Source organism: Myotis lucifugus, unplaced genomic scaffold (genome assembly GCF_000147115.1).
Source record: "Myotis lucifugus unplaced genomic scaffold, Myoluc2.0 scaffold_141, whole genome shotgun sequence".
NCBI lineage: Eukaryota > Metazoa > Chordata > Mammalia > Chiroptera > Vespertilionidae > Myotis > Myotis lucifugus.
Genome location: NW_005871189.1, coordinates 2,827,217 through 2,849,598, shown reverse-complemented (window position 1 = coordinate 2,849,598; position 22,382 = coordinate 2,827,217). Strand labels below are relative to the sequence as shown.

The 22,382-nt window shown below is 39.1% G+C and overlaps 1 protein-coding gene across 3 annotated transcripts in view; it reads left to right on the top strand.

Annotated features, from left to right (window-relative positions):
* TPK1 (thiamin pyrophosphokinase 1) overlaps positions 1-22,382 on the top strand; it is a 276,645-nt gene that overhangs the window by 164,711 nt on the left and 89,552 nt on the right. For 2 of the 3 annotated variants that reach the window (XM_023758885.1, XM_006094776.3), the window contains exon 7: positions 13,688-13,799. In XM_023758885.1, the coding sequence (XP_023614653.1) occupies positions 13,688-13,799 (112 nt within the window). Of the gene's footprint in view, positions 1-13,687; positions 13,800-16,334; positions 16,373-22,382 lie in introns of all 3 variants that reach the window. The other variant, XM_023758886.1, reaches the window with a different exon arrangement.

The window sequence follows — 22,382 nt, the reverse complement described above, 5'->3', positions numbered from 1 at the left end:
CTATAGAAAAAAATTCAAAATATTTTGTCTTGCTTTTTATTAAACATCTCTGTAATTTTTGGGTTTTTTCTCTTAAGTAGATAGTTGCATATACATATATGCATCTATTTCACTTCCATTATGTCATTGGCCTGTAGTATAGTGTGCCAAATAACACACACTTTGCACATTTTAACTTTGGAACAAAAAAAAAGTCATGATAGGATCCATTGATAAACAAATACTAAGTTTGTGATAGTGTTTCATTTGGATTTGGAGAATGAAAGAAGACAAGATATTAAAATGCCAGTGATTTTCAAGACAAACCTTTATTTTTCATAATCCCCAAAGACTGTTTTCTTAGATGGCTTCAGAAATTAAACCCTCCAAACATCCTCGGTGCACTGGCTTTTCCAATTGCAAGCACTCAACTATGGGAATGTAGTGCTTCCCTTGTCCAGGTCTAGAGGAAAAAGTGCCATCAGTTATTTAGAATCTGATTTATGCCTTTAGAGAGTGGCTGCCACTGCCTGTGATTTCAGGGAAGCCGGGTATCCAGGAGCAATTTTCAAAGGACTGAAAGCTGGTGCAGGGATATGAATAAACTCTGAGAAGCTCTGACCTTTCCTGTCAGATGATAAGGCCATAAATATGTTGGTAATTCTGCTTTGTTGTGATTACCTGTCCTTTTCGGTCATTGTGGAGTTTCTAGGATACCATAAATTGGTAACAGCAAAACTAAAACAAAATATTTTATTATATAAACAAAATTAGAAGAGTAGAAAATATAAGATAGAGAACACTGGAAGCAGCCCCTTGTGAATTGCTCCTGAATTATGTGTGGAGTTCAAGGATCCAATTTTGGAAACTATATTATCCTAATCAAACTTAAAATTACATTTGGCCACATTTTATCATTTATTTAAATGGTATTAAATAAGTAACTTTGGGAATAGGAAGAGAGGTAGTTATTGTACAATATTTAATGCTTTTTCCTCCCACCATGCGAAATTCTTTATGAAATATGGTTCACTCTTACTTTAACATAGTCTTTTTAAATAATCATGTACATCATAGGACATTTTAGTATATATAGTGTTGCTAAGCATAAAGTGTCTGTTTGAATGATTGTCTTATCTACTAGTATCTTAATTTTATTAAGAAGGGATTTAATGATTGTTGGGGAACTTTTCCCCCAATTCTATCCTTACCTTTCCCAAGTTGATAGCTAAGGAAAGAATAAGCACTAGGGAAAAATCAGTCCAGCTCACACACAGAAGGTAGTTTTTCTTTAGAAACAAAGAAAACGAAAACTTGTCATAATTATATTTTTATTTATTTATTTTTAATATTTTTATTGATTTCAGAGAGGAAGGGAGAGGGAGAGAAAGTTAGAAACATCAGTGATGAGAGAGAATCATTAACCGGCTGCCTCCTGCCCCACACTGGAGTTGGAGCCTGCAACCCAGGCATGTGCCCTGACCAGGAATCAAACTTGGGACCCTTCAGTCCACAGGTTGACTCTCTATCCACTGAGCCAAACTGGCCAGGGCCATAATTATACTTTTTAAAAGGGAACCATACACTAATTTGAACAAGTGTAAAAAATGACATATATTCCTAATCTGTTGTATAGACATTTAAAGAAGCAGAAAAGACACAGGAAGTGAGAAGGAGAACAGCAATGGGAAGAGAAAGACACGGCAGTGCAGACAGAAGCATTTGGAAAGGACGGCAAGGATCAAGAGTGTGTTGATTATCCATTGCTGCATAACAAATACCACAAACATGGTGGCTTAAAGTTACCGGGAACATTTATCATCTCACAGAGTTTCTCTGTGTCTAGAATTTGTTTTTTCTGTGTGTTTCAAGCTTGGTGCCTTATGAAGTTCAGCTGTGCCAGGTGTCACTCATTCTAAGGTAGAAAGTTGGTGCTTGCTGGTTGGGGTGAGTGGAGATAGCTCCGTTCCTCTCTGTTTGGCCTCTATGGGGCTTCCTGAATATACTCTTAACGTGGTGATGGACTTTCCCCAGAGCAAGTGATCTGTAAGAGGAAGCAAGCAAGGGGCCAGCTGTCATATTTGTATGATATGGCCTAGAAGTCACCCACCAGCACCTCTGTGGGTGCTGTCAAGACATACAAATTAGTGCTATTCCTGTGGGATCACCATGCAAGGACATGAATGCCCGGAGATCAGTGGGTGCCACTGTGGGGACTGACTCCCACAGAGAAATATGATACAAGGATGGTAGACACACATGAACACACATGGATACATGCACTTGTTCGAACAGAAAGGGTGGAAGACTAAGTAGTGCAGTTGAGGTGAATGTGATCGTGGTTGTCTGGCATTGTTCTTGATTTGTGGCAAACACCCAGACTGCTGTATAAGCAGTTGTTACTTCAGACCTAATGCAGCACATCTGCTATGCTTAATTGTGTCTTTATCAGAGTAATCTCTTCTGCAGCACAGAATTGTAAGGCTAAGCTGCATCAAGACATGATATTTCTCTCAGAAATCTTACCATAGTTTCATCTCAAGATATCTAAAACAGCCGGGCTAATGTGTCTCAGTGGTTGAGTGTCAACCTATGAACTGGGAAGTCTCGGTTTGATTCCTGGTCAGGGTGCATGCCTGGGTTGTGGGCTCAATCCCCAGTGTGGGGTGTGCAGGAGGCAGCTGATCAATGATTCTCTCTCATCATTGATATTTTAATCTCCCTCTCCTTTCCTCTCTGAAATCAATAAAAATATATTATTAAAAAAAAAACTATTGTCCCTCCAAATCAGCATTTTTACCTTTCTGACGTTAAAGACTCTTACCTTACATGTTAAGAGGTACCAAAATAAGACTACTATAACAATTAAGATTGTAATCAATATACCTTGAAAGGTATGTTTATTCCAACATTTTGCCAATACATCATATGTAGAATAGTATGGGGTACTTTTTGAGTTGCTTTTAGAAGATATTATTAATCTAATATACTTGACACAAAAATAAGAGGCAGGAAGGTTGACTGTCTAAAATTAACACAATGTTTTTTGTTCATTTTAACCCTTTTGTATGATAAACATAATAAATGTTTATAGATCAATTTACTCTGTGGCAGGCACTATTCTAAGTATCTCACATATCAGGCCATTTAATTCTCACAACAAACCTTTAATTCTGGTTTTATAGATGAGGAAAATGAAACTCAAGCATAGTGGAAAAGTGATTCAAATCCATGAAGTGTTTCTTTAGCACCCATGCTCTTAACCACAGCACTGTGCATGGGACAGACTTGCACAGGCTAGCTCAAAACCAGGTTCATTAATAATGACAGTGCTTCTGTCAGACTCACTCCATGGGCAGAATTGAAAGTCCAGCCAGGACTAGAAGAGAAGTGGAAACCTTTCAGAAAGCTGGGATTGTTTCTCTGGAGGGGTGGTGTCAGTGTGGAGGAAGGTAGGTCTGACATATTTTTTAAAAGAATCACTTTGGCTGCTGAGTTGACATTAGGCTCTCATGGGACCAAGGGAGGTCTTGTTATGGTGACTTGGATAAAGTGGTAATGAAGGAAATTGTGAGAAGCGGTAATTGGATATATTTAGAAAGAGAAATCCTGTATAGAGTAAATAGGATTTCCTTATGGGTATGAAAAAAAAGGAAGAAAAACTTTCATCTAAGCCAGGGGTGGGCAAACTTTTTGACTCGAGGGCCACAATGGGTTCTTAAACTGGACCGGAGGGGCGGAACAAAAGCATGGATGGAGTGTTTGTGTGAACTAATATAAATTCAAAGTAAACATCATTACATAAAAGGATACGGTCTTTTTTTTTTTTTTTTAGTTTTATTCATTTCAAACGGGCGGATCCGGCCCGAGGGCCGTAGTTTGCCCACGGCTGATCTAAGCAGTTGGAAGAATGGAGTAGATATCAACTCAGATTAAAAGCTGTGAATGGGGTACGTTTGAGGTTAAAGGTCCAGATGTGTCAAACAGGCAGTTGGATGTTCAAGACCAGACTTATGGAGAGAAGTCCAGGCTGCAGATACAAATTTGGTATTTGCCAAGATCTACATGATTGAGATCACCAAGGGCATAAATGTAGGTAGATGAGGGAGGAAGATGTAGCTGACACTAAGGAACTCCACCCTGAAGGAGTCCAGCTTTAGGAGTTGGGAGAGGAGGAGACAGCCAAAAAATTTGTGGGTGAAGAGGAAAACCAAGAGAGGGTGGTATGAAAGCAAAGTAAAGGCGGTATGTGCAGGAGGAGAGAGTGATAGCCCACTGTGAATTCTGCTAGGTCAAGTCAAAGGAGGACCATTGGTTTTAGAAGTTTGGAGGTTATTGTTTATCTTCATGAAAGCCAGTTTGGAAAAAAGGTGGGGTGAAAGCTGAATTGGGATGAATATAAGGAACTGGAGACAGTGAATTTAGACAACCCTTTCTAGGGCTTGTAATGTAAAGAGGACCAAAGAAATGGGGTTGGGATGGTGGGGTGGAAGCTGGCCCATGAATTGGAGGTTGGGAGTAGTTACATGAAAAACAGGTAAGCTAGTGCTCTCTTTTAGATAAATATTTATTGTATTTCTACTATGTGTCTACCATTGTACAAGTTTTCAAGATATAAAAATTATTGAGATATAACTTCTCTCATTGAGGTATTTACCTTCCGATATGGGAGTTACAGTGTAGACTTAAAACAATGTGCTGTGGAGCGCAAGGGTGTCCAGGTAGCCCAGGCTACAGGCTTTGGAGAAGGTTGATAGAGGAGATGATGTCTGAACTGAGTTTTGAAACCTGTACCATCTGAATATTAACTCAACTGCCTCTAATCTATATTTTACTAGAGGCCCGGTGCACGAATTCATGCACCAGTGGGGTCCCTCGGTCTGGCCTGTGGGATCGAGCCAAAACCACTCTTTGACATCCCCTCAAGGGGTCCCAGATTGCAAAAGGGCGAAGGCCAGGCTGAGGAACCCCACCGGTGCATGATCGGGACCAGGGAGGGACCGTGGGAGGGCTCCAGGGTATGTCTGGCCCATCTTGCTCAGTCCCGATCGGCCGGACTCCCGCAGCAAGCTAACCTACCGGTTGGAGTGTCTGCCCCCTGGTGGTCAGTGCACATCATAGCGAGCAATTGAGCGCCTTAGCATATCATTAGCATATTACGCTTTGATTGGTTGAATGGATGACTGGACACTTAGCATATTAGGCTTTTATTATATAGGATAGAATCTGGGAGAGAAACAAAATTGTCCTATTTGTTCCAGACTAAAAATATTTTTGTATGTTCATTTTCTTCATCTTAGCCCAGTCATTGATGTTGCTTTAACTATTCTTTGTGAACTCCTGGAAACCCCAATAAGTGTGTTTTGAAATACAAATGAGTGCCTCACACATCTTACTAGTACCCTCTCTATCTTCAGTCACTGACTAAGAACAATTAAATGAATGGGGGCATATACATAGGATGGAAAATGTTGAAGATAGGTGGATGACAGCAAGCAGATAGTTATTCCTTTATTCATCCATTTACTGCACAAGTATTTATTATTTAGGATAAACTTTGGACAGGTCATACAATAGCTTAACTTGGAGATCAAATATGGGGAGCAAAAAGCAGGAATGGGAAGAATAGCAAAGGAATGAAATGGTTCTGACTGGCTTTTAAAATTAGAAGTCTAGAAAAGCATGATGAAAAATAATAGGTGGACTTTAAAGTCATCACATGCTTGGGTTTAGATCCTACATCTACCCATTACTGGCTGAGTCATCTGGAGCAAACTAATGACTGTACTGAGTCTACAATCTCTGTCTTAGTAGTAACTCTACCACTCGAGGTTGTTAGGAGAATTTTGCTGCCAAGAAAAATATGAATAGAACATAGCAGATATTCAAAAATTGTTTCCTTGCTTCTCTCCCTTTTTCTTTAACCAGAACTTTCTCATTATTTCCTCCAGTTTATCAAGTTTGATAGTCATGCTGGGGGTTAAAATAAATAAATAAATGCAAAGTGGGGGTTTTTTTCTATCCCCTTTCTTCAGCAGCACTAACAAGATCCCCTGAGCATCATGAGCAACATGGGAGTGGGGGGTAAAAACTAGACACCCAACTCAATTAACCAGGCTGAACATCAGCCATATGACCTCTCAGCAAGCAGAGACACTTCCTGGAGTTAACTGAGAGGATAATGAGTAGGATCATTGCAGCAGTTCTCTTCTTTCTCAAGCTCTCAAACTGCCTCCCAAAGCCCTCCCCTCCCCTCCCCTACCTCCTCTTCCGTACCCATTTAATGACTGCAGCTTCAGGGCCAGCAGAGGAGAGAAGTGCTGGGGGACTGGAACCTGACAAACGGGTCAGAGGGGAGGATGTTCCTGTTGGGTTAATGTGTGAAGCTGATTGCCTATGGTTGGAGACTACACACACAGTTCTTTTATAGAAGGAAAGTTGGGGTAGTTAACGTTCAGGAGGAAAGTTGGAATATGTATTGCAGGGCTGGGATTCCCATTTACATAGTCCTTACCAATTGTGAGAAAAATCTGAGAAACAAGTCCAGTGGATTTAGAGTCCAGTTATATTGAGAATCATAAGAAAATAACTTTAAGAATTGCATTTTGGATATAATGACCAGGTATGAGACCTCAGAGTTCTTAGAATTTTTCTAAAATTGATGACCAAAGCTAGGGAGGTGTGTTCCTATAAAGGACGATTTCAGAGTTGAGAACCATTTAAAAAATAATTGAGTGAAAATTAGAGTTTCTATATAGAAATGGAGGCCTGATTCTTCATTAAGATATTTTAATGTCTTTTGAAGGTCTAACATAAATTTTTTAGATTAAGATGTTCTTTTTCTCCATTCCTGCTAAATTTCATATTAGTCTTATGAGGAATAATCACATTTATTTTCCTTTTACAATTACTGAAACAAAGTGAGTAGGCTTTTATAAAATAAAAACAGAAAAGAATGGAAGGAAAACTTGTGTTCAAATTAAACCTGGGGCCTGGTAGAAGGAGAGGGATAAGTAAATCAGCATTCATAGATGAATGTTTAAAGCCTTGTACTTGACTCCTTATACATTTTATCTGACTTTGTTCTCAACCCAATGAGGTAGTATTATAATGCCCATTTTACATACAAACATAAATGTATACTCTGTACATACCTCAAAGTGTATTTGGAATACTGTTGATGAGGTATTCATAATTATTGGTTGTGTGTGGTTTTGTCCTTGTGTTCAATTAAGCAGACATTATCTGCATAAAAATTTCTAGGTGACTGTACTTAGACCTTTCAGTTCAACTGAACCCTCCTTCATCTACTCATAAATATTTTTGATAAGTATTGTTGATAAATATTTTCTAAGCAGGGTGACATCTTTTTATCAGTGCTTTTTTCTTTTATTCTAAGCCACTAATCAGATATTTATTAGACACTATGTTTCTTCCACCATGCTATAAATGGAACAGAAATAAAGAGTTTTTGCCTTTAAAGAAATTTTATCCTTTTCAAGGACACAACATGAACCCATTTAAGAGATATGTTACAGTAAAAGAAAAAAAAGCTGTTTTATAGTATGAATAAGACTGTAGACAGTAGAAGCAAGTGATCTATGTTAACTGGAATATATAGGGAGTTTTCATAACAATGTAGAGCTTGCCCTTTGCTTTGAGGTTTCTATAGATTAAGGTTGGAGAAATAGCAGAGGAATAGACCAGAGAACATGAATGTTTTGATCATTCTGTGTTAGGTAAAATTACATTCATCTGAAGGTATCTGAAAACTCTGTGATCACTCTTTGATTCAAAACATATCTTTCAGTGCAATCTGTCCTGTTTCCACTGTTAGAAGTTCTTGCTTCTGGAATAAGCATTGTCTTTACCGTAGAAGTCATCGTTTAAAGTGTCTGTATCTTATGGAGGAGTCAAGAATAGATTTCTGACAATTTAGTGTACTCTCCAGATTATCTTCTCCCACTGGATAAAAGGGAGGCATAAAGAAAAGACAGGATATATTGTAAAAAAAAAGGGGGGGCGGCAAGAATACAGAGGTGATAGAAAACAAAGGATAAACTGATTTTATTTTTTTAAAATAGTCTAGTGTTCAGGGTTAATGAGGAAATTAACTGATCATTACAGTCTTTTATTATCTCTAACCATAGTAGGTATTTCATAAATATTGTTGACTTTTGAATAAACAGCATTCAGAGGTTTTATTTTGGGTAAGCATTCAGTATTGTCATTAACCATTTAATCAGAGAGTATGCCTACCTCATTTCAAAACCTGCCTGATTTCCGCGCCATGTTATTAAATAATATTGAAAACATAAATCGGATGGAAGTTATTAATTTCAAAACATATCATTGAAATGCTCTAGGTGTGGAAATAATAAAGCAAAATATCATAGTTTTATTTTTTCAATCCTCACCTGAGGATATGTTTTTATTGATTTGAGAAAGAGAAGAAGGGAGAGGGAGATAGAGCGAAACATCATTGTGAGATAGAAACATCCACCAGCTGCCTCCCCTATGTGCCCTGACTGGGGATCAAATCCACAACTTTTTGGTATACAGGACAACACTCCAACTAACTGAGCCACCCAACCAGGGCCAGAACATCATAGTTTTAGATGCTATGTGCAAAATTAGTATTCCAAAGCAATATTTTCCTAGATGGTTTTCATGAAATGCAGATTATATGGTTAATGACATGTTTGAGGGATAGGCAGGGATCCGTAGTCAGTCAGTGTGGGAAACACTTGCTCAGGTGGTCGGTTTTTGCTGCAACACGACCTAGAACATCACACATGCTGAGCACATACACTGTGACTTCAGAAGAGAATTTAAGAAGTAATCTAAGAAATAGTGTTCTGTGGAAGGCACTTGAAAAATGTGGCTCTGGCATGATTTGAAACACTAAAAGCTATCTATAGATGAATATTACATTTTCAGAAGGAAATATTCTAAATTAAAGAACTAAATAAGTATATTTACATGTAAATTTGACTCAATGTATGCTCTTTTTAATAAAATCAATACACTTGTGCTTTTTGTTGTTAAAAAGTATTTTTATTTTATTTTCATTGAATGTATTGGGGCAACACTGATTAATAAAATTATATAGGTTTCAGATGTACAGTTCTACAATACATCATCTATATATTGTATTGTGTGTTCACTATCCCAAGTCAAGTCTCCTTCCATTTCCCCCCCTTTACCTTCTCCCTCACCCTACCCCCATTCCCTCTGGCAATTACATTTATGGAACTATGCACATTTTCTAATTTTATATCTCCATGTTCACTGGGGAGACCCTTTCTCTTGTGACTACTTTCAGCCACATGAGTACTCCCACTGTGAAAATTTACCAGTCCAAATGTCTATCTTTGTGTGGGGCAGGTAACTTCTCTGGTAAATGTAGTATAGATCCTTCAGTTTACTTCTTTCACTATTCTTCCATGCAGGCTATGGAATTTCCCTGTGGTGTTTGTTGATAAAATTTTAAGTACCAGAGGTCAGCCTTGTATTTAATATACAAAGGTATTCCCTCACACTGGGTTTACCGGTGTGCCAGAAATTGTAGTTGCCATTTAGCCCCAGGGTGTCAGTTCAGCATCGACAGCAATTTGGTGAATGGTTATCCACTTTATAAATGGCCATTGCCATCTGCTCCTGGAATCTCTTACACTAGATGGAAAGTATGTTTATGCCTGTCCTGTGTTCACTTGCTTTGTGAATGATCTTGTTAAATTGCTGTGTTTTTTCTGATGTCCACACTGAGATAACTTTGGGTAAAACTTGGCATATCTATTGGATTTAAGAGATGACTCCATCTTTGGTATTTTTGCAAAGCAAAATCTGGGGCAAACTTTATCTTTTCTCTCAATCATGTCCTCGTCATTTTCAAAGAAGAGTTATAATACAAGCAATGACAGCGATTTCCTATGCCCTTGTTAGGTAACTGTGTATCTTTTGCTCTATACTTTCCTGATGCTGCCTGTCCTTAACACACTCACAAGTGTGATTTCTAGCATAGGTATCAGGCAACGTCTTTGCTCCCTTTCACTAAGTTACCATTTCATACCTTTCTGAGGTAATTAATGTGTTTTAAATAACCACAATTGGAAAAGCATAGTGTCTGATTGATTTTTGTTGCATCTTTACTGTACAGAAGTGTCTTTAACTTCAGAGGCTCAGAACAGGGGACAGAACAGGAGCCTGTGCAATGGTGATTCATGAGCGTGGATGGAAGTCACTGGTTAGGCAGGTGCCCCAGGTCTCCAGTAATGGCATAAATCTTCAGGGAAGTTCTTTAATGTTGGGCCGTATGCCTGCCTGCCTGTCAAATCACATATAGGCTGGCATATATTATAAATATAGAAATCTGAGGAATGAATAAATTGAAAGATGTCACATAGATGTGAGAATATAGGAGAAAAGCATAGATAGCATTGCTCTCCTTTAACCATGCAAAGCTAAATCTGCATGTTTATAAACACAAGATCATGCACATGCAGCTGCTCATCTTTTTGGAACAAAAGAAAAAAGTGAGAATTGATTGTGTTATACAGTCTATGGGTTTTGACAAATGCATAATGTCATGTATTCATCATTACAGTGTCACACAGAATAGTTTCCCTGCCCTGTGCACCACTCTTTCCTCCCAACCCTCCCCTCATCAGTGATGTCCCGGCACTGCTGTGTGGCCTTTGCACATGTGCACCCATGGCCTTCAAACCTCTTCATTGTCCCTCCATGGTGCTGATTCCTGTCCATCCTTCAGTGACCACACCTGCCTGCCTTCTGCTCCACTCCACACACCTGAGCATGTCCCTAATCTGTAATTTTCCTGTTTTGTTTTGTTTGTTTTTTGCCTTCCATGCACTCATCATCCTTCTCATGTCTATAGCTCTGTAAATAACTGGCATGGAGGTTCATGAATGAGAAATACAGCTGCTGAAGAAAAGGACTATTTCACATCTCACTCATCCCTCAGTCTGTCCTGCAGCTTAGGCATGTTATTCATGTGACCAGCTACTCCGGCCAGGGGCAATTTTTAAATCCTCCTTTTAAAATCTACAACTTGATTTCAATACATGTAAAACAATGACGAACCTAGGGCCAATATAATTTCTTCCACTTTTCCTCCCCTGTGCCTTACAACATCATAGCATTACTTTTACATGGTATTATGTAGAACATTTGTATAACAATGATATTTCTATGCTTTTGCTCTATATTGACACAAAAAGAAAATCATCAAAGATTATTATTTGAGAACAAGATTTATTTTTATTTCATTCCTGAATTTATCTATGTCTGTATTCTAATTATTCCTCTTTCTTTAATTATTGTTTAGAATTATTAGAATATTGTATCTACTTTTTTCAAAGTCTTGTATGGCTTTGCATCTAGAAAACATTTGTTGTTTTATTTGTATAGATCCAGTGTTGAGTCACTAATGCTCATCTGTTCATGGCCCATTGTCATCTCTGCCCCAAGCCTGCTCATTGATTGGCTGATGCCTCCCTTTTATCCCTGTACCACATTCTGTTCTCCTGCTCTTCCCACCGACAAACATGTTCGTGTGTGTAAATAATAGTTTTAAGTTCTGTTATTAGAAAAAGTGTCTTGTGTTTGAATTTATTTTAACTTGTATGGATGGGTTATGTAATTTACCCCAGTTCTGTTTCCTTCTACATATTACGTTTTCACCATGCATTGTGTTTCCAATCCACCCACGGTTCTCTGTGTGCATTTAATCCACTGCTTGGTGTGCATTGACATTTGTTGCCTATGTTTTTTTCCAATGATGAACACCAAGTTCAAAATCCTATATAATAAAAGGATAATATGCAAATCGACCTAACGGCAAAACAACCAGTCACTATGACATGCACTGACCACCAGGGGGAAGACGCTTAATGCAGGAGCTGCCCCCTGGTGGTCAGTACGCTCCCACAAGGAGAGTGCCGCTCAGCCAAAAGCAGGGCTGACAGCTGGTAAGCGCAGTAGCCCGCCTCCACAGCAGCGCTATGGTGTCCAACTGCAGCTTAGGCCCATTCCCCACGGCAAGCAGACCTAAGCTGTCAGTCGGACATCCCCCAAGGGCTTCCGGACTGCGAAAGGGTGCAGGCTGGGCTGAGGGACATCCCCCCCCCACCACCACAGTGCACCAATGTCGTGCACCTGGCCTCTAATGTATTATATAGTCCCTTTACATTTGAATATATTTAAGCCCTTTTAATCCAGTTTATACCTTCTGCTTGAATGTTCAAAATATACCTTATGTGTATGAATTATATAGGTAATGAGTATCCAAATGGACTTATATGAAATTTAGACAGTTATTTGCCTAATAACAGCAATCCTTTGACTAAGACAAGGAGAGCCTACTCATATGTTTAAGCCTTATAGACAGCAAAATAAAGTTTTTAGAAGCTTATAACATAGAGTACAAAAGGCATCATTGGAATAAAAGTAAAATGACTGCAAAAGGACTCTTCGATACCTTAGTCTGGTAATAAGTTGTAATTATACATATTTTAAGACATTATTTTATTTAAAAAAACAATATCCTTTGGAACTTTTCCTTCTGGGATATATGAATGATAAAAAACACTTTTTTATTCTATTATGAATGCATGCATGCCTTGGCATTTTCCCCACAAGGACTTGAGGTATCTTTCTATAAAGACCATGTACCCAAAGGATAATGAATAGAACAGAAATGGAAAATCATTACTTTGTAGAAGAGGAGTTTTCAAGTATCCTATTTAAAAGGAAACATTGTGGGTTCAATTGAGCATTACATTTTTTTTTAAATATATTTTATTGATTTTTTTACAGAGAGGAAGGGAGAGAGATAGAGAGTCAGAAACATCGATGAGAGAGAAACATCGCACAAGGACTTGAGGTATCTTTCTATAAAGACCATGTACCCAAAGGATAATGAATAGAACAGAAATGGAAAATCATTACTTTGTAGAAGAGGAGTTTTCAAGTATCCTATTTAAAAGGAAACATTGTGGGTTCAATTGAGCATTACATTTAACTTTAATCTTCTTTTGAATGGAAAAACATGAAAGTTGGTAGATTGCGTAAGTTTTCATAATCAAAATGGAAGAAACATGCTAGTTCGTTTAGGGCAGATACTCTGTTTCCTGGTAGAGGCACTCTCACTGAGCAGCTCCTAGACATCTATACATGTAGAAAGCAGGTTAACCACTATTAGGATTGACATTGAATGCTGAAATTTATAATCTCAGAAAAAGCAGAGGTTTTATTTAGGAACCAATATTTTATTTACACTTGAGCATGTGTTTGAATAAGGCTCTAGAATTCTACATCACATAGTGCCACATCTTTAGTTTGTAGAACCAGTTTAGTCTCTGGAATTGGCAGGTGGGTATAGATAGGAACTGTTGTTATCTCTGTGTGATCCTGGACACGTAATCTCTGCAAGCTTCAGTTTCCTCATGTAAACGTGATAATTAACATAAGCTACCTTGTAAAATTGTCACTAGGATTAAGCCAGGTGAAAGCTCTTAACATTATTCAGCACATACTAGTACTATATACATTTGTTATTAGGATTAAGTATGATAAACCATGCAGTGTTCCTAGGATGTCCCTGGTGCTTCCAACCAGGTATTCGGTGCTCATTAATGTCCCTCTCTTTCTCTTCCCTGTCTTAATGAACATCCCTTTTCTGCTTCAGGGAAAGCACAAATTGCATGTAGACACTGGAATGGAAGGTGATTGGTGTGGCCTTATTCCTGTTGGACAGCCTTGCAATCAGGTTACAACGACGGGCCTAAAGTGGAACCTCAGTAAGTAAAGCCCTTGCACAGAGTGAGGCTTTCTCTTTTTTATATTTATCTTTGGGATATATCTAGGAGTGGAAATGCTGGTTCATATGGTATATCTCTGTTTAACCTTTCATGGAACTGCCAGATTGTTTTCCAAAGTGGCTTCATCATTTTATATTCCCACCAGCAATTGTATGAGGGTTCCAGTTTCTCTACATCTTCATCAACACTTGATATTATCTACTATTTTAATACACACCTTAGTGTTATCTCATTGTGGTTTTTATTTGATTTTTCCTGGTAACTAATGGTATTGAACATCTTTTCATATGTTTATGGGCCATTTGTATATATTTTTTGAAGTAATGTCTGTGCAGATCTTTTGCCCATATTTTAGTCAGATTGTTTCTCATTTTAGGTTGAGTTGTGAGATTCCTGTATATATTCCAGATACAAGTCCTTTATCAGATATATAACTTGTAAATATTTTCTCAGAATCTTCAGCTTATCTCTTGATTTTTGAAAATTTCATTAACTAAATTCATTTAATTTTGATAAAGTCCAGTTTTTCCTTTTATTGATTATACTTTCAGTGTCGAACCTAAGAACTCTTCATGATTTTATGTACTTGAAACCTAGTTTACTTTCCCAGAGAGGTAGCTATTCTAACTAATGTAGCAAGTTCTTTTCATAATTAAAACTCTGACATTTTATAAGATTAGCTATTCTTATTAAATTTTAAAATGTTTTCCCAGTACTTCCTAACTGTATTAAGTTCTAGTTATACTAAAACTATCTGATTTTAAAAGAAAAATAAATGAAGTGGATCTGTTCATGAAATAATGCTGATGCCAAAAGAGCCATCAGGCCTTGTGAATTAACTCTAGTCTCTTTAAGAATCACAGTAATTTAATCAAAGAGCCTGACTGATTATCAAAGGGATTCTCCCCTGATTGACCAATACCTCTATAGTTATAAAAAGTAAAGTAAGGAACCACGTCGTCATTCTTTTGTAGCATGTAAAGCTTTCAGGTTCCCACAAGGAAATAAATATTTCAAGAAAGAAATAATTTGAAGATGAAAAGATACTTTAAAAGAACTGTCCATGAGCCATTGCTGAAACAATTAGGGGGAAAACGAGATATTTTGAAGCTAGTGTCCAGAGAAGTCATCAGATTTGAAAGGAGGGTGAGAACAGATCTCCAGTGTACAGAAGTATGGGACAGGCCTTGAAGGTGGTTAGCTGAAACTGACATGACCTCCCATAAGAAACTTTCTGAAAACATTACAGCCAAAAACAATCATACTCTTCAGAGTTCCCATTCTTTCCAAGGACTGTTCCTACAGTCGTAAGCCTCTGCCTGAATCGGTAGTGGCCTTACTTTTCAGAGCTGACACCAAGATAGGAAGAGCATTGAGCAAAGAGAAGTGAGGGTTGGCCATCTGGGCAGTAGCCTCCGCTTCCTTTATTGTACAGTAATGGGAGAGAGTCATAGGATGAAACATGCTTCTTCAGGGCTCTTTAGAACACCCTCTTATACACTGGGTACCACGGTCATGTACATATCCTAATTCTGTATCATGAAGTTTATTCCAGGATGGGGGCCTTGGGTATGATGAGGGTAGGGCTTTTAACCTTCCTACCTGGGTTAATGTTTGATCCTGCCGAAATGCTACACACTATTACTTATTTATATATTTACAAATTACTTTGACTTTTGAAATCATTTTTTCTCTTTAACGTTATGAAAATAATTAGGAACTTCATGGAGTATTCAAAGTAATAGAGTTGAGACACAGTGTTTAATTATCTCTGTTAAAAGTGCTAATTAATGGGTCTCCCCATAGGTGATATAACCTCATTAAAAAGTAATAAAAATTATGTGAAATGACATAATGTTGACTTGAAGAGAAGTAGAAGGATTTCTTTACCTGTGTTATAGGCACCAGAAATACCAGAAATGGTATTACCAGACAGCCCCCTAAGTTGAAGGGAGAGGGCTGTCCCCTCCTCGGTTCTTGTCAGTCTCGAGAGAAATAATTCAAACAATTGACAGACAGCAACATTGTAGTAAAGCAAATTTATTAAAGAAGTAAAGCAAGCAAATTTATTAAAGAAGCAAGGCAGGCAAAGCTATCAAAATACATATGGCATAAAGTGCAGATGGGCTCTCAGCTTATCTGAGGAGCCAGCCTCGTAAGGGTTCAAAGGTTTTTATACTTTTCTGTCTATAGGTTTGTGGGGGGTTTTGTTGTTTGTTTTTTAATTCTTTATTGTTTAAAGTATTTCATATGTCTCCTTCCCCCCCCCCCACATTGACCTTTCGCCCTAGCACATGCCCTCACCCCCATGTTGTCTGTGTCCATGGGTTATGCTTATATGCATGCATACAAGTCCTTTGGTTGTTCTCCTACTCCCCCCGCCCCTCCGCCTTTGCCTCTGAAGTTGGACAGTCTGTTCTATGCTTCTATGTCTCTGGATCTATTTTTGTTCATCAGTTTATGTTCATTATATTCCACAAATGAATGAGATCATGTGTTATTTATCTTTTTTAGTATAATGCTCTCCAGGTCCATCTATGCTGTTGCAAATGGTAAGAGTTCCTTCTTTTTTACTGTCTATAGGTTTTAAGATTCTTCTGCCAGATATCTTGGTACAGATTAGCTCTCAAGGTCTCCCTTTTACTTTTTTTGTAGCTTTTGGGGGAATGTTTGTATGTACACCTTGTCATCTTGGCAAATCCTAAGATGGCTGACTTCTTTGTTCAGTGGATGAGATAAACTCCCCTTCGTTCCTTCCCCCTTCACCCCCACTTGCCTTAGCATTTCCAGGGTGATTAAAGCTATGTGTTCTCTGCTTAGGGAGAAGAGATATTAATCATTTGTTCTCACATGTTCTTGGTTGGGGGAGATAAGGTGTTGCTGCAAGCTGCCCAAACTGTTTGGCCTTGTTTAATTTTCTTTTCTTAGTTCCCTGTTCCACTTGCCCTGGAATTTTCCTAGCTTCTTACTATCCTGTTACACCTGAAAGAGCCCCTGTTCTTGTCTGTGAAAGCAGAGGCCTGAGGTCAGTGTCATTTCGTCATTCACACCTCAAAAGTGACTGGTTGGGGCTGGGCCTAGAGAGGAGAATGGCAATACAGTAACTTAGTCAGGGCTGTTACTTTTTGGGTCAAGGAAAGTAAGCAAGGCCTTAAGGAAGCATATCTGAGTCCTCCTCAGGTGGTCTCCAGGCTTGATTTCTTCCAGGCTACACTTACTCTAAAATCTGATGCCACACGTTCTAAAAGTAGTCCGACTTACCTGTTTCAATTTGCAGTATCTCCCATCATGTTCTGTCTTTAATAAAAAAAGTGTGGTAGATGCCTATGTATCCTATCACCCAGAAGTCAATCTTTATAAATATTGTTGATGCTACCTGTATTACAATACTTTATTGCATAATGGTGTGCTGTGAACATTCTGTGATGTGTCTGGTTCAAGATTTTCTGGAGGGTGTATGCAGCTGGCACTAAAATAGCTATGTCCTAGATCAGTGCACTCTCACCTTTAAGGTACACACCATATTGTTCTGACAGTGATTCTACCAATGTGACCTCATCCTAGGGGCATTCAGAGTCCCCTGCTCCAAGTCTCTACCCAGCTCTAGGAATTGTTAGCTTTGATCTTGTTTGCTGATCTGATCAGTGTCAATCATACCTCCATACCTGGTTGTGGACTCTGCTGGAGAGGGAAAGTACCTTCTCTAGTTACAGGTCATGCAGGTGTCCTTGTCAGTGGATTGCTACTGCCTTTTGCCTATTAGCCTTTGGGCTAACTTAGTTTATTCCTTATTATTTCCTAGAAGTTCTTCAGACACTAATTAAATCCTCCTGGCTATTCTTTACCTTTCCCATTTGTGTATGGCCTTTTTGTATCACAGAGACTGTGGTTAGTTAAAGGTAGTCACATTTATGAAGCTTTTTCTTTAAGATTTGTAATGTCTGTGTCTTAAGTCCTCTTTCTATTTCCCATGGTCATAAAGATGTTCTCATATTTTAGTTTTATGTTTTATTTTTAGGTATTTTCTTTCACTTGAAATTGATTTTTGTGTGTATGACATGAGTTAGAGATCCAATTTTGTTTTCCTTACTGATAACCAGTTGCCCCAGCATCATTTATCATCCTTTCTCCAATGATTTGCAGTGTACCGTAAGTTTTACTATTCCTGAGTATGTTTCTTGAATCTGTATTCTGTTCCCTTGCTTACATTCTTCTTGTACTGATACCACCTGTCCTAAAATAATACATCTGTTATCTTACAGTTTTGGAGATCAGAATCTAAAATGGGTTTTAGGGGACTAAAATCAAAGTGTCGGTAGAGCTGCAGTCCTCCTGGGGGTTCCAATGGAGAATCCTTTTTCACCATTTCCAGCTTCTAGCAGGGTGGGGAACCTTTTTTCTGCCAAGGGCCATTTGGATATTTATAATATCATTCATGGGCCATACAGGTCATCAACTTAAAAATTAGCCTGCTTTATTTGGTCAGATATTTAATTAACTCACCCCTAAGCCTGGGCAGGGCCAGCCCTAATGATTTTGTGGGCCTTATGCAGCCCTCGGGCTGGATGTTCCCCATCCCTGCTCTAGAGGCTCCCAGACCTCTCAGCTAGCGATTCCTTCCTCAGCCTTCAAGCTGGCAGCCTGACGTGATCACATCCCTCTGTGATGTCTGCTTCCATTGACACACCTTTTTCTCTGACTTTCACTGTTTAGGAATTTGTTGATCCTGGGACAAACCTGGGTAATCTAGGATAATCCCATTTTAAGATTTTCACTTCAATTACATTTGCAGAATCCCTTCTGTTATGTAAGGAATTTATTCTCAGATTCCAGGGACTACAATGCAGACATTTGGGGGGACCATTATTCAGCCTACTATAGCAGGTCTGTAATTGATGAATTAAAAAATTTTCTGAAATAACTAGAGGCCCGGTGCATGAAAATTCATGCACTGGAGGGGGGGGTCCCTCAGCCCAGCCTGCCCCCTCACACAGTCCGGAGCCCTCAGGGGCGGGAGGCAACCCAGCCATCAGGGGAAGGCGATGCCCCATCACACCTCTGCTGCTGCCACTGCCGGTGCAAGCCTCAGCCGGCCCTGGTTACCTGAGCCTCAGGCAGCCCTGGGCAGCTGGGGGGCTGAGGGGACTGGGGGACTCCAGAGGCAAGCGCGCGGAGCGGCTGGGCCAGCCTGGGGGCGGGCCCGGCCTTGCCATGTGCCTGCTGCCCCCGCGGGGCTGAGGGGACTGGGCGCCACCATCCTGTGGTTGTGGGTGCCGCCATCTTTGCAGGTGGGGAAGTCAATTAGCATATTCCCTCCTTATTGGCTGTGGGCACTGCCATCTTTGAGGGTGGGGCAGTCAGTCAGCATATTCCCTCCTTATTGGCTATGGGCGCCACCATCTTTGAGGGCTGGGCAATCAATTAGCATATTCCCTCCTTATTGGCTGGGGTGTTGCTATCTTTGCAATGGTGTGAGGGTCAATTAGCATATTCCTTCTTTATTAGAAAGGATACTTATTGAATACAATTATATCGTTGAATTTTAGCGTGACTCTGAAAATTAATGTATGGAGGTTATTTCTATTGTCACTGAGAAACTGAATTTCGGTGTTGTCATTCATCTGGCCTCAGATAACATGTGATAAAGACTCAAGACAAAATTAAAACAAAATTAAAAACAAACCAATTGTGTGCGTACAATTTAATTGGTGTCCACACACACACACAAAAAGAGGGTTACAATTTCCATTCAGTCTGATTTCCGATCCCCAAGGATTGTAGTCAAATGTCCAGTCTGAACCCTGGGAACCAGGAAAAAATCAGAAGGTTTGCTACAGCTCCAGCCAGCTGTGGGTTGTAACCAGTCTCTTATTAGACATACTCATTTTTTTCTATCCTGCTTGTATTTCTTCTCTTTTCTGGCCTTTGAGATTATACTTATATGAGAAACTGGGAGTGTCTATCAATGAGAGGCAACAATCAGATGTGAGATTAAAATAGTAAAAAAAATGAAGGGTGAAAATTTGACACTTATATTTCTTTTATAGCCACATATTAGAATCTAAGGGCTTTAAAGGTCCTTAAAGAGCAGTCAAGTATTAATTCATTCACTGGGCACACACACACCATCAAAGTACTAGGTCACTGCTTATACCACCATCACCTTTTTTTCTATCCTGCACACACAGACATTTGTGCCCACCTATGTATTGGTACTACCATGTATTACAATTTGGGTTTTTTTATTATATAGATTCTGGGATATAAACTGACACTTTTGTTTAGTTCTGAATATGAGCAATTGAGGAATCATTACACAAAATAACAAGCATGGCACCCAACTGGCATGGCTCAGTGGTTGAGCGTCAACCTATGAATGAGGAGGTCATGGTTCGGTTCCCATTCAGGGTATATGCCCAGGTTGCAGGCTTTATCCCCAGTGTGGTGCATGCAAGAGGCAGAGGATCAGTGATTCTCATCATTGATGTTTATATATCTCTCTCCCTCTCCCTGCCTCTCTGAAATTAATAAAAATGGATTAAAAAAAGACAAACATGGGAAACTAGGACCCAGCTTTTATGAAGAAGGCAAAGTTGGGGTTGGGGGGGAGGAGGTCAATAAGCAGTACATATTATTGTTCTGGAGAGAAAGTATAAAGAGGAACAACAATATTTTTGGGTTATGTTATTCTGAAGGATTTTCAAGTACTCTATTTGTAAACAAATACTACATTTTCAGACATTTCAGACTAATGACATATAGCCTACTACAAACTTGTATTAAATACATATTTCATTAACTCAGCTCCAGTTCTATTTTTTGTGCTGCAGATTTGGAACTAGACATGAATGATGTTTCTTCTCTTTAGTTCTCACCCTTCTGTGATTCTACTGAGAGCATAAGGAACCAACAATAATTTACTGTATGCCATAACCATCCCGCTTTGTTTTTAGAAAACTCCAACAACCTGACAACACATTTGTTATGGTTGATTCTTGGCATTTAAATATGTAAACAATTAACAGGCATTTGGAGGGAATATGATAAATGGGAATCTGTGAGGAGACAAATATTTCATTGACCAGCGCTCAGGGACGTAATATAACTCAGGTTTGCCCCCCAAGTTGTTTAAATGAGTTGACTTCCTAGTATTTATGTGGGCAGGCTGACGGATGAGAATGACTCCAGTGTAAGCTCCAGGGTCCCTTTCCATTTCCCTCCTCCAGGTTTCACTTTTGTGCTAATTCAGACGTGAGCTCTGTGCATTCAGCCATCCAGCTAATATACCGAGACAGGAAAGCAATAACTTTTGATCATTGTATGAATTATAGAGAAAGAATCAAGGGGTGCAGGTGGATAAACTTTTATTCTGGGAACAGGTTAGTGGGTATAATTTTCTACTGGGTCCAAATAGCCATACTTTGTATTTTGAATAGCACGACCTGTCTTTTCTCTACACTCATTCTCATCCAGGTATAACATCAATGCTTTTATTAATGCAGAGGAAGTATTATTATTTCCATTTTATAGATGGGGAAACTGAGACTCATGATGTTAAGTGAATTGTCCAAGCTCATTTTCCTAACCTAGTCCTCTGTGCACATGAAAAGATCCATCTCTGATTATATGTATTTTTAAAAGCTTTGAACATGGTGAAATAACCTATCTCACAGTCCTTAGCCTGAATGAAAGTAGAATTTTCCCTGAATGTGGGCAGGGTTAGAGCAAAGGAGACAGAGAACTAACCTTAGCCATTAAAATCATGTTGGAAGCCCTTTTAAGACATTCCTTTGCATCCTGAGAGCCAGAGATCACAAACTAGAGCTCATGCAGGTTTGTGGCGCGTGATGTAATGTGTTTCAGTGTAATGCAGGTCCACTCTGATGTCTGATCACTGGGGTGATTATAAACTGAACTCGACACTCATCGTTATTCTCAAGGTACTAGCGGTAAGGATTCAAGGAAAAAAGTGTATTTACCTTTCACAAAGGAGGGTGGAGAATAAATGGTTAAGACAGGGTTTTTGAATTTAAAGATTCAAGGGTGAAAAGAAGGAACAGTGATAACAGAGCAGGACGGTGTGGTGGTGGGAGGCTGAGATTGTACATGGGTTTCTCAGCAGCAAACTGCTACTATGTCCAGAAGGTTACATAGAGGCCAAATTGTGAAAAAGCTGAAATATTTGGAGAGCAGTAGGCTTAAATTAAAGGGGAAATTGTGCAGCCTTTAAATAGATCTCTGTATCTCAAAAAATAAAAATAAAAAAAATATTTGCTTTATTTTTTTCTGCCTATAATTCGAGGGAAGCCCAAGGTACAGATTACAGAAAGTAAGTTCTCTGTCCAATAGGGTATGCCACAGAACCACACCGTGGAATTGAATTAGTGAGAAAGGGTAGAGATTTTAACATCCAAAAAAGCCCAGCTGTTGTGGCTCAGTGGTTGAGTCAGGAGGTCATGGTTCGATTCCAGGTCAGGGCACATGCCCAGGTTGTGGGCTCGGTTCCCAGTAGGGGACATGCAGGAGGCAGCTGATCAGTGGTTCTCTCTCATCGTTGATGTT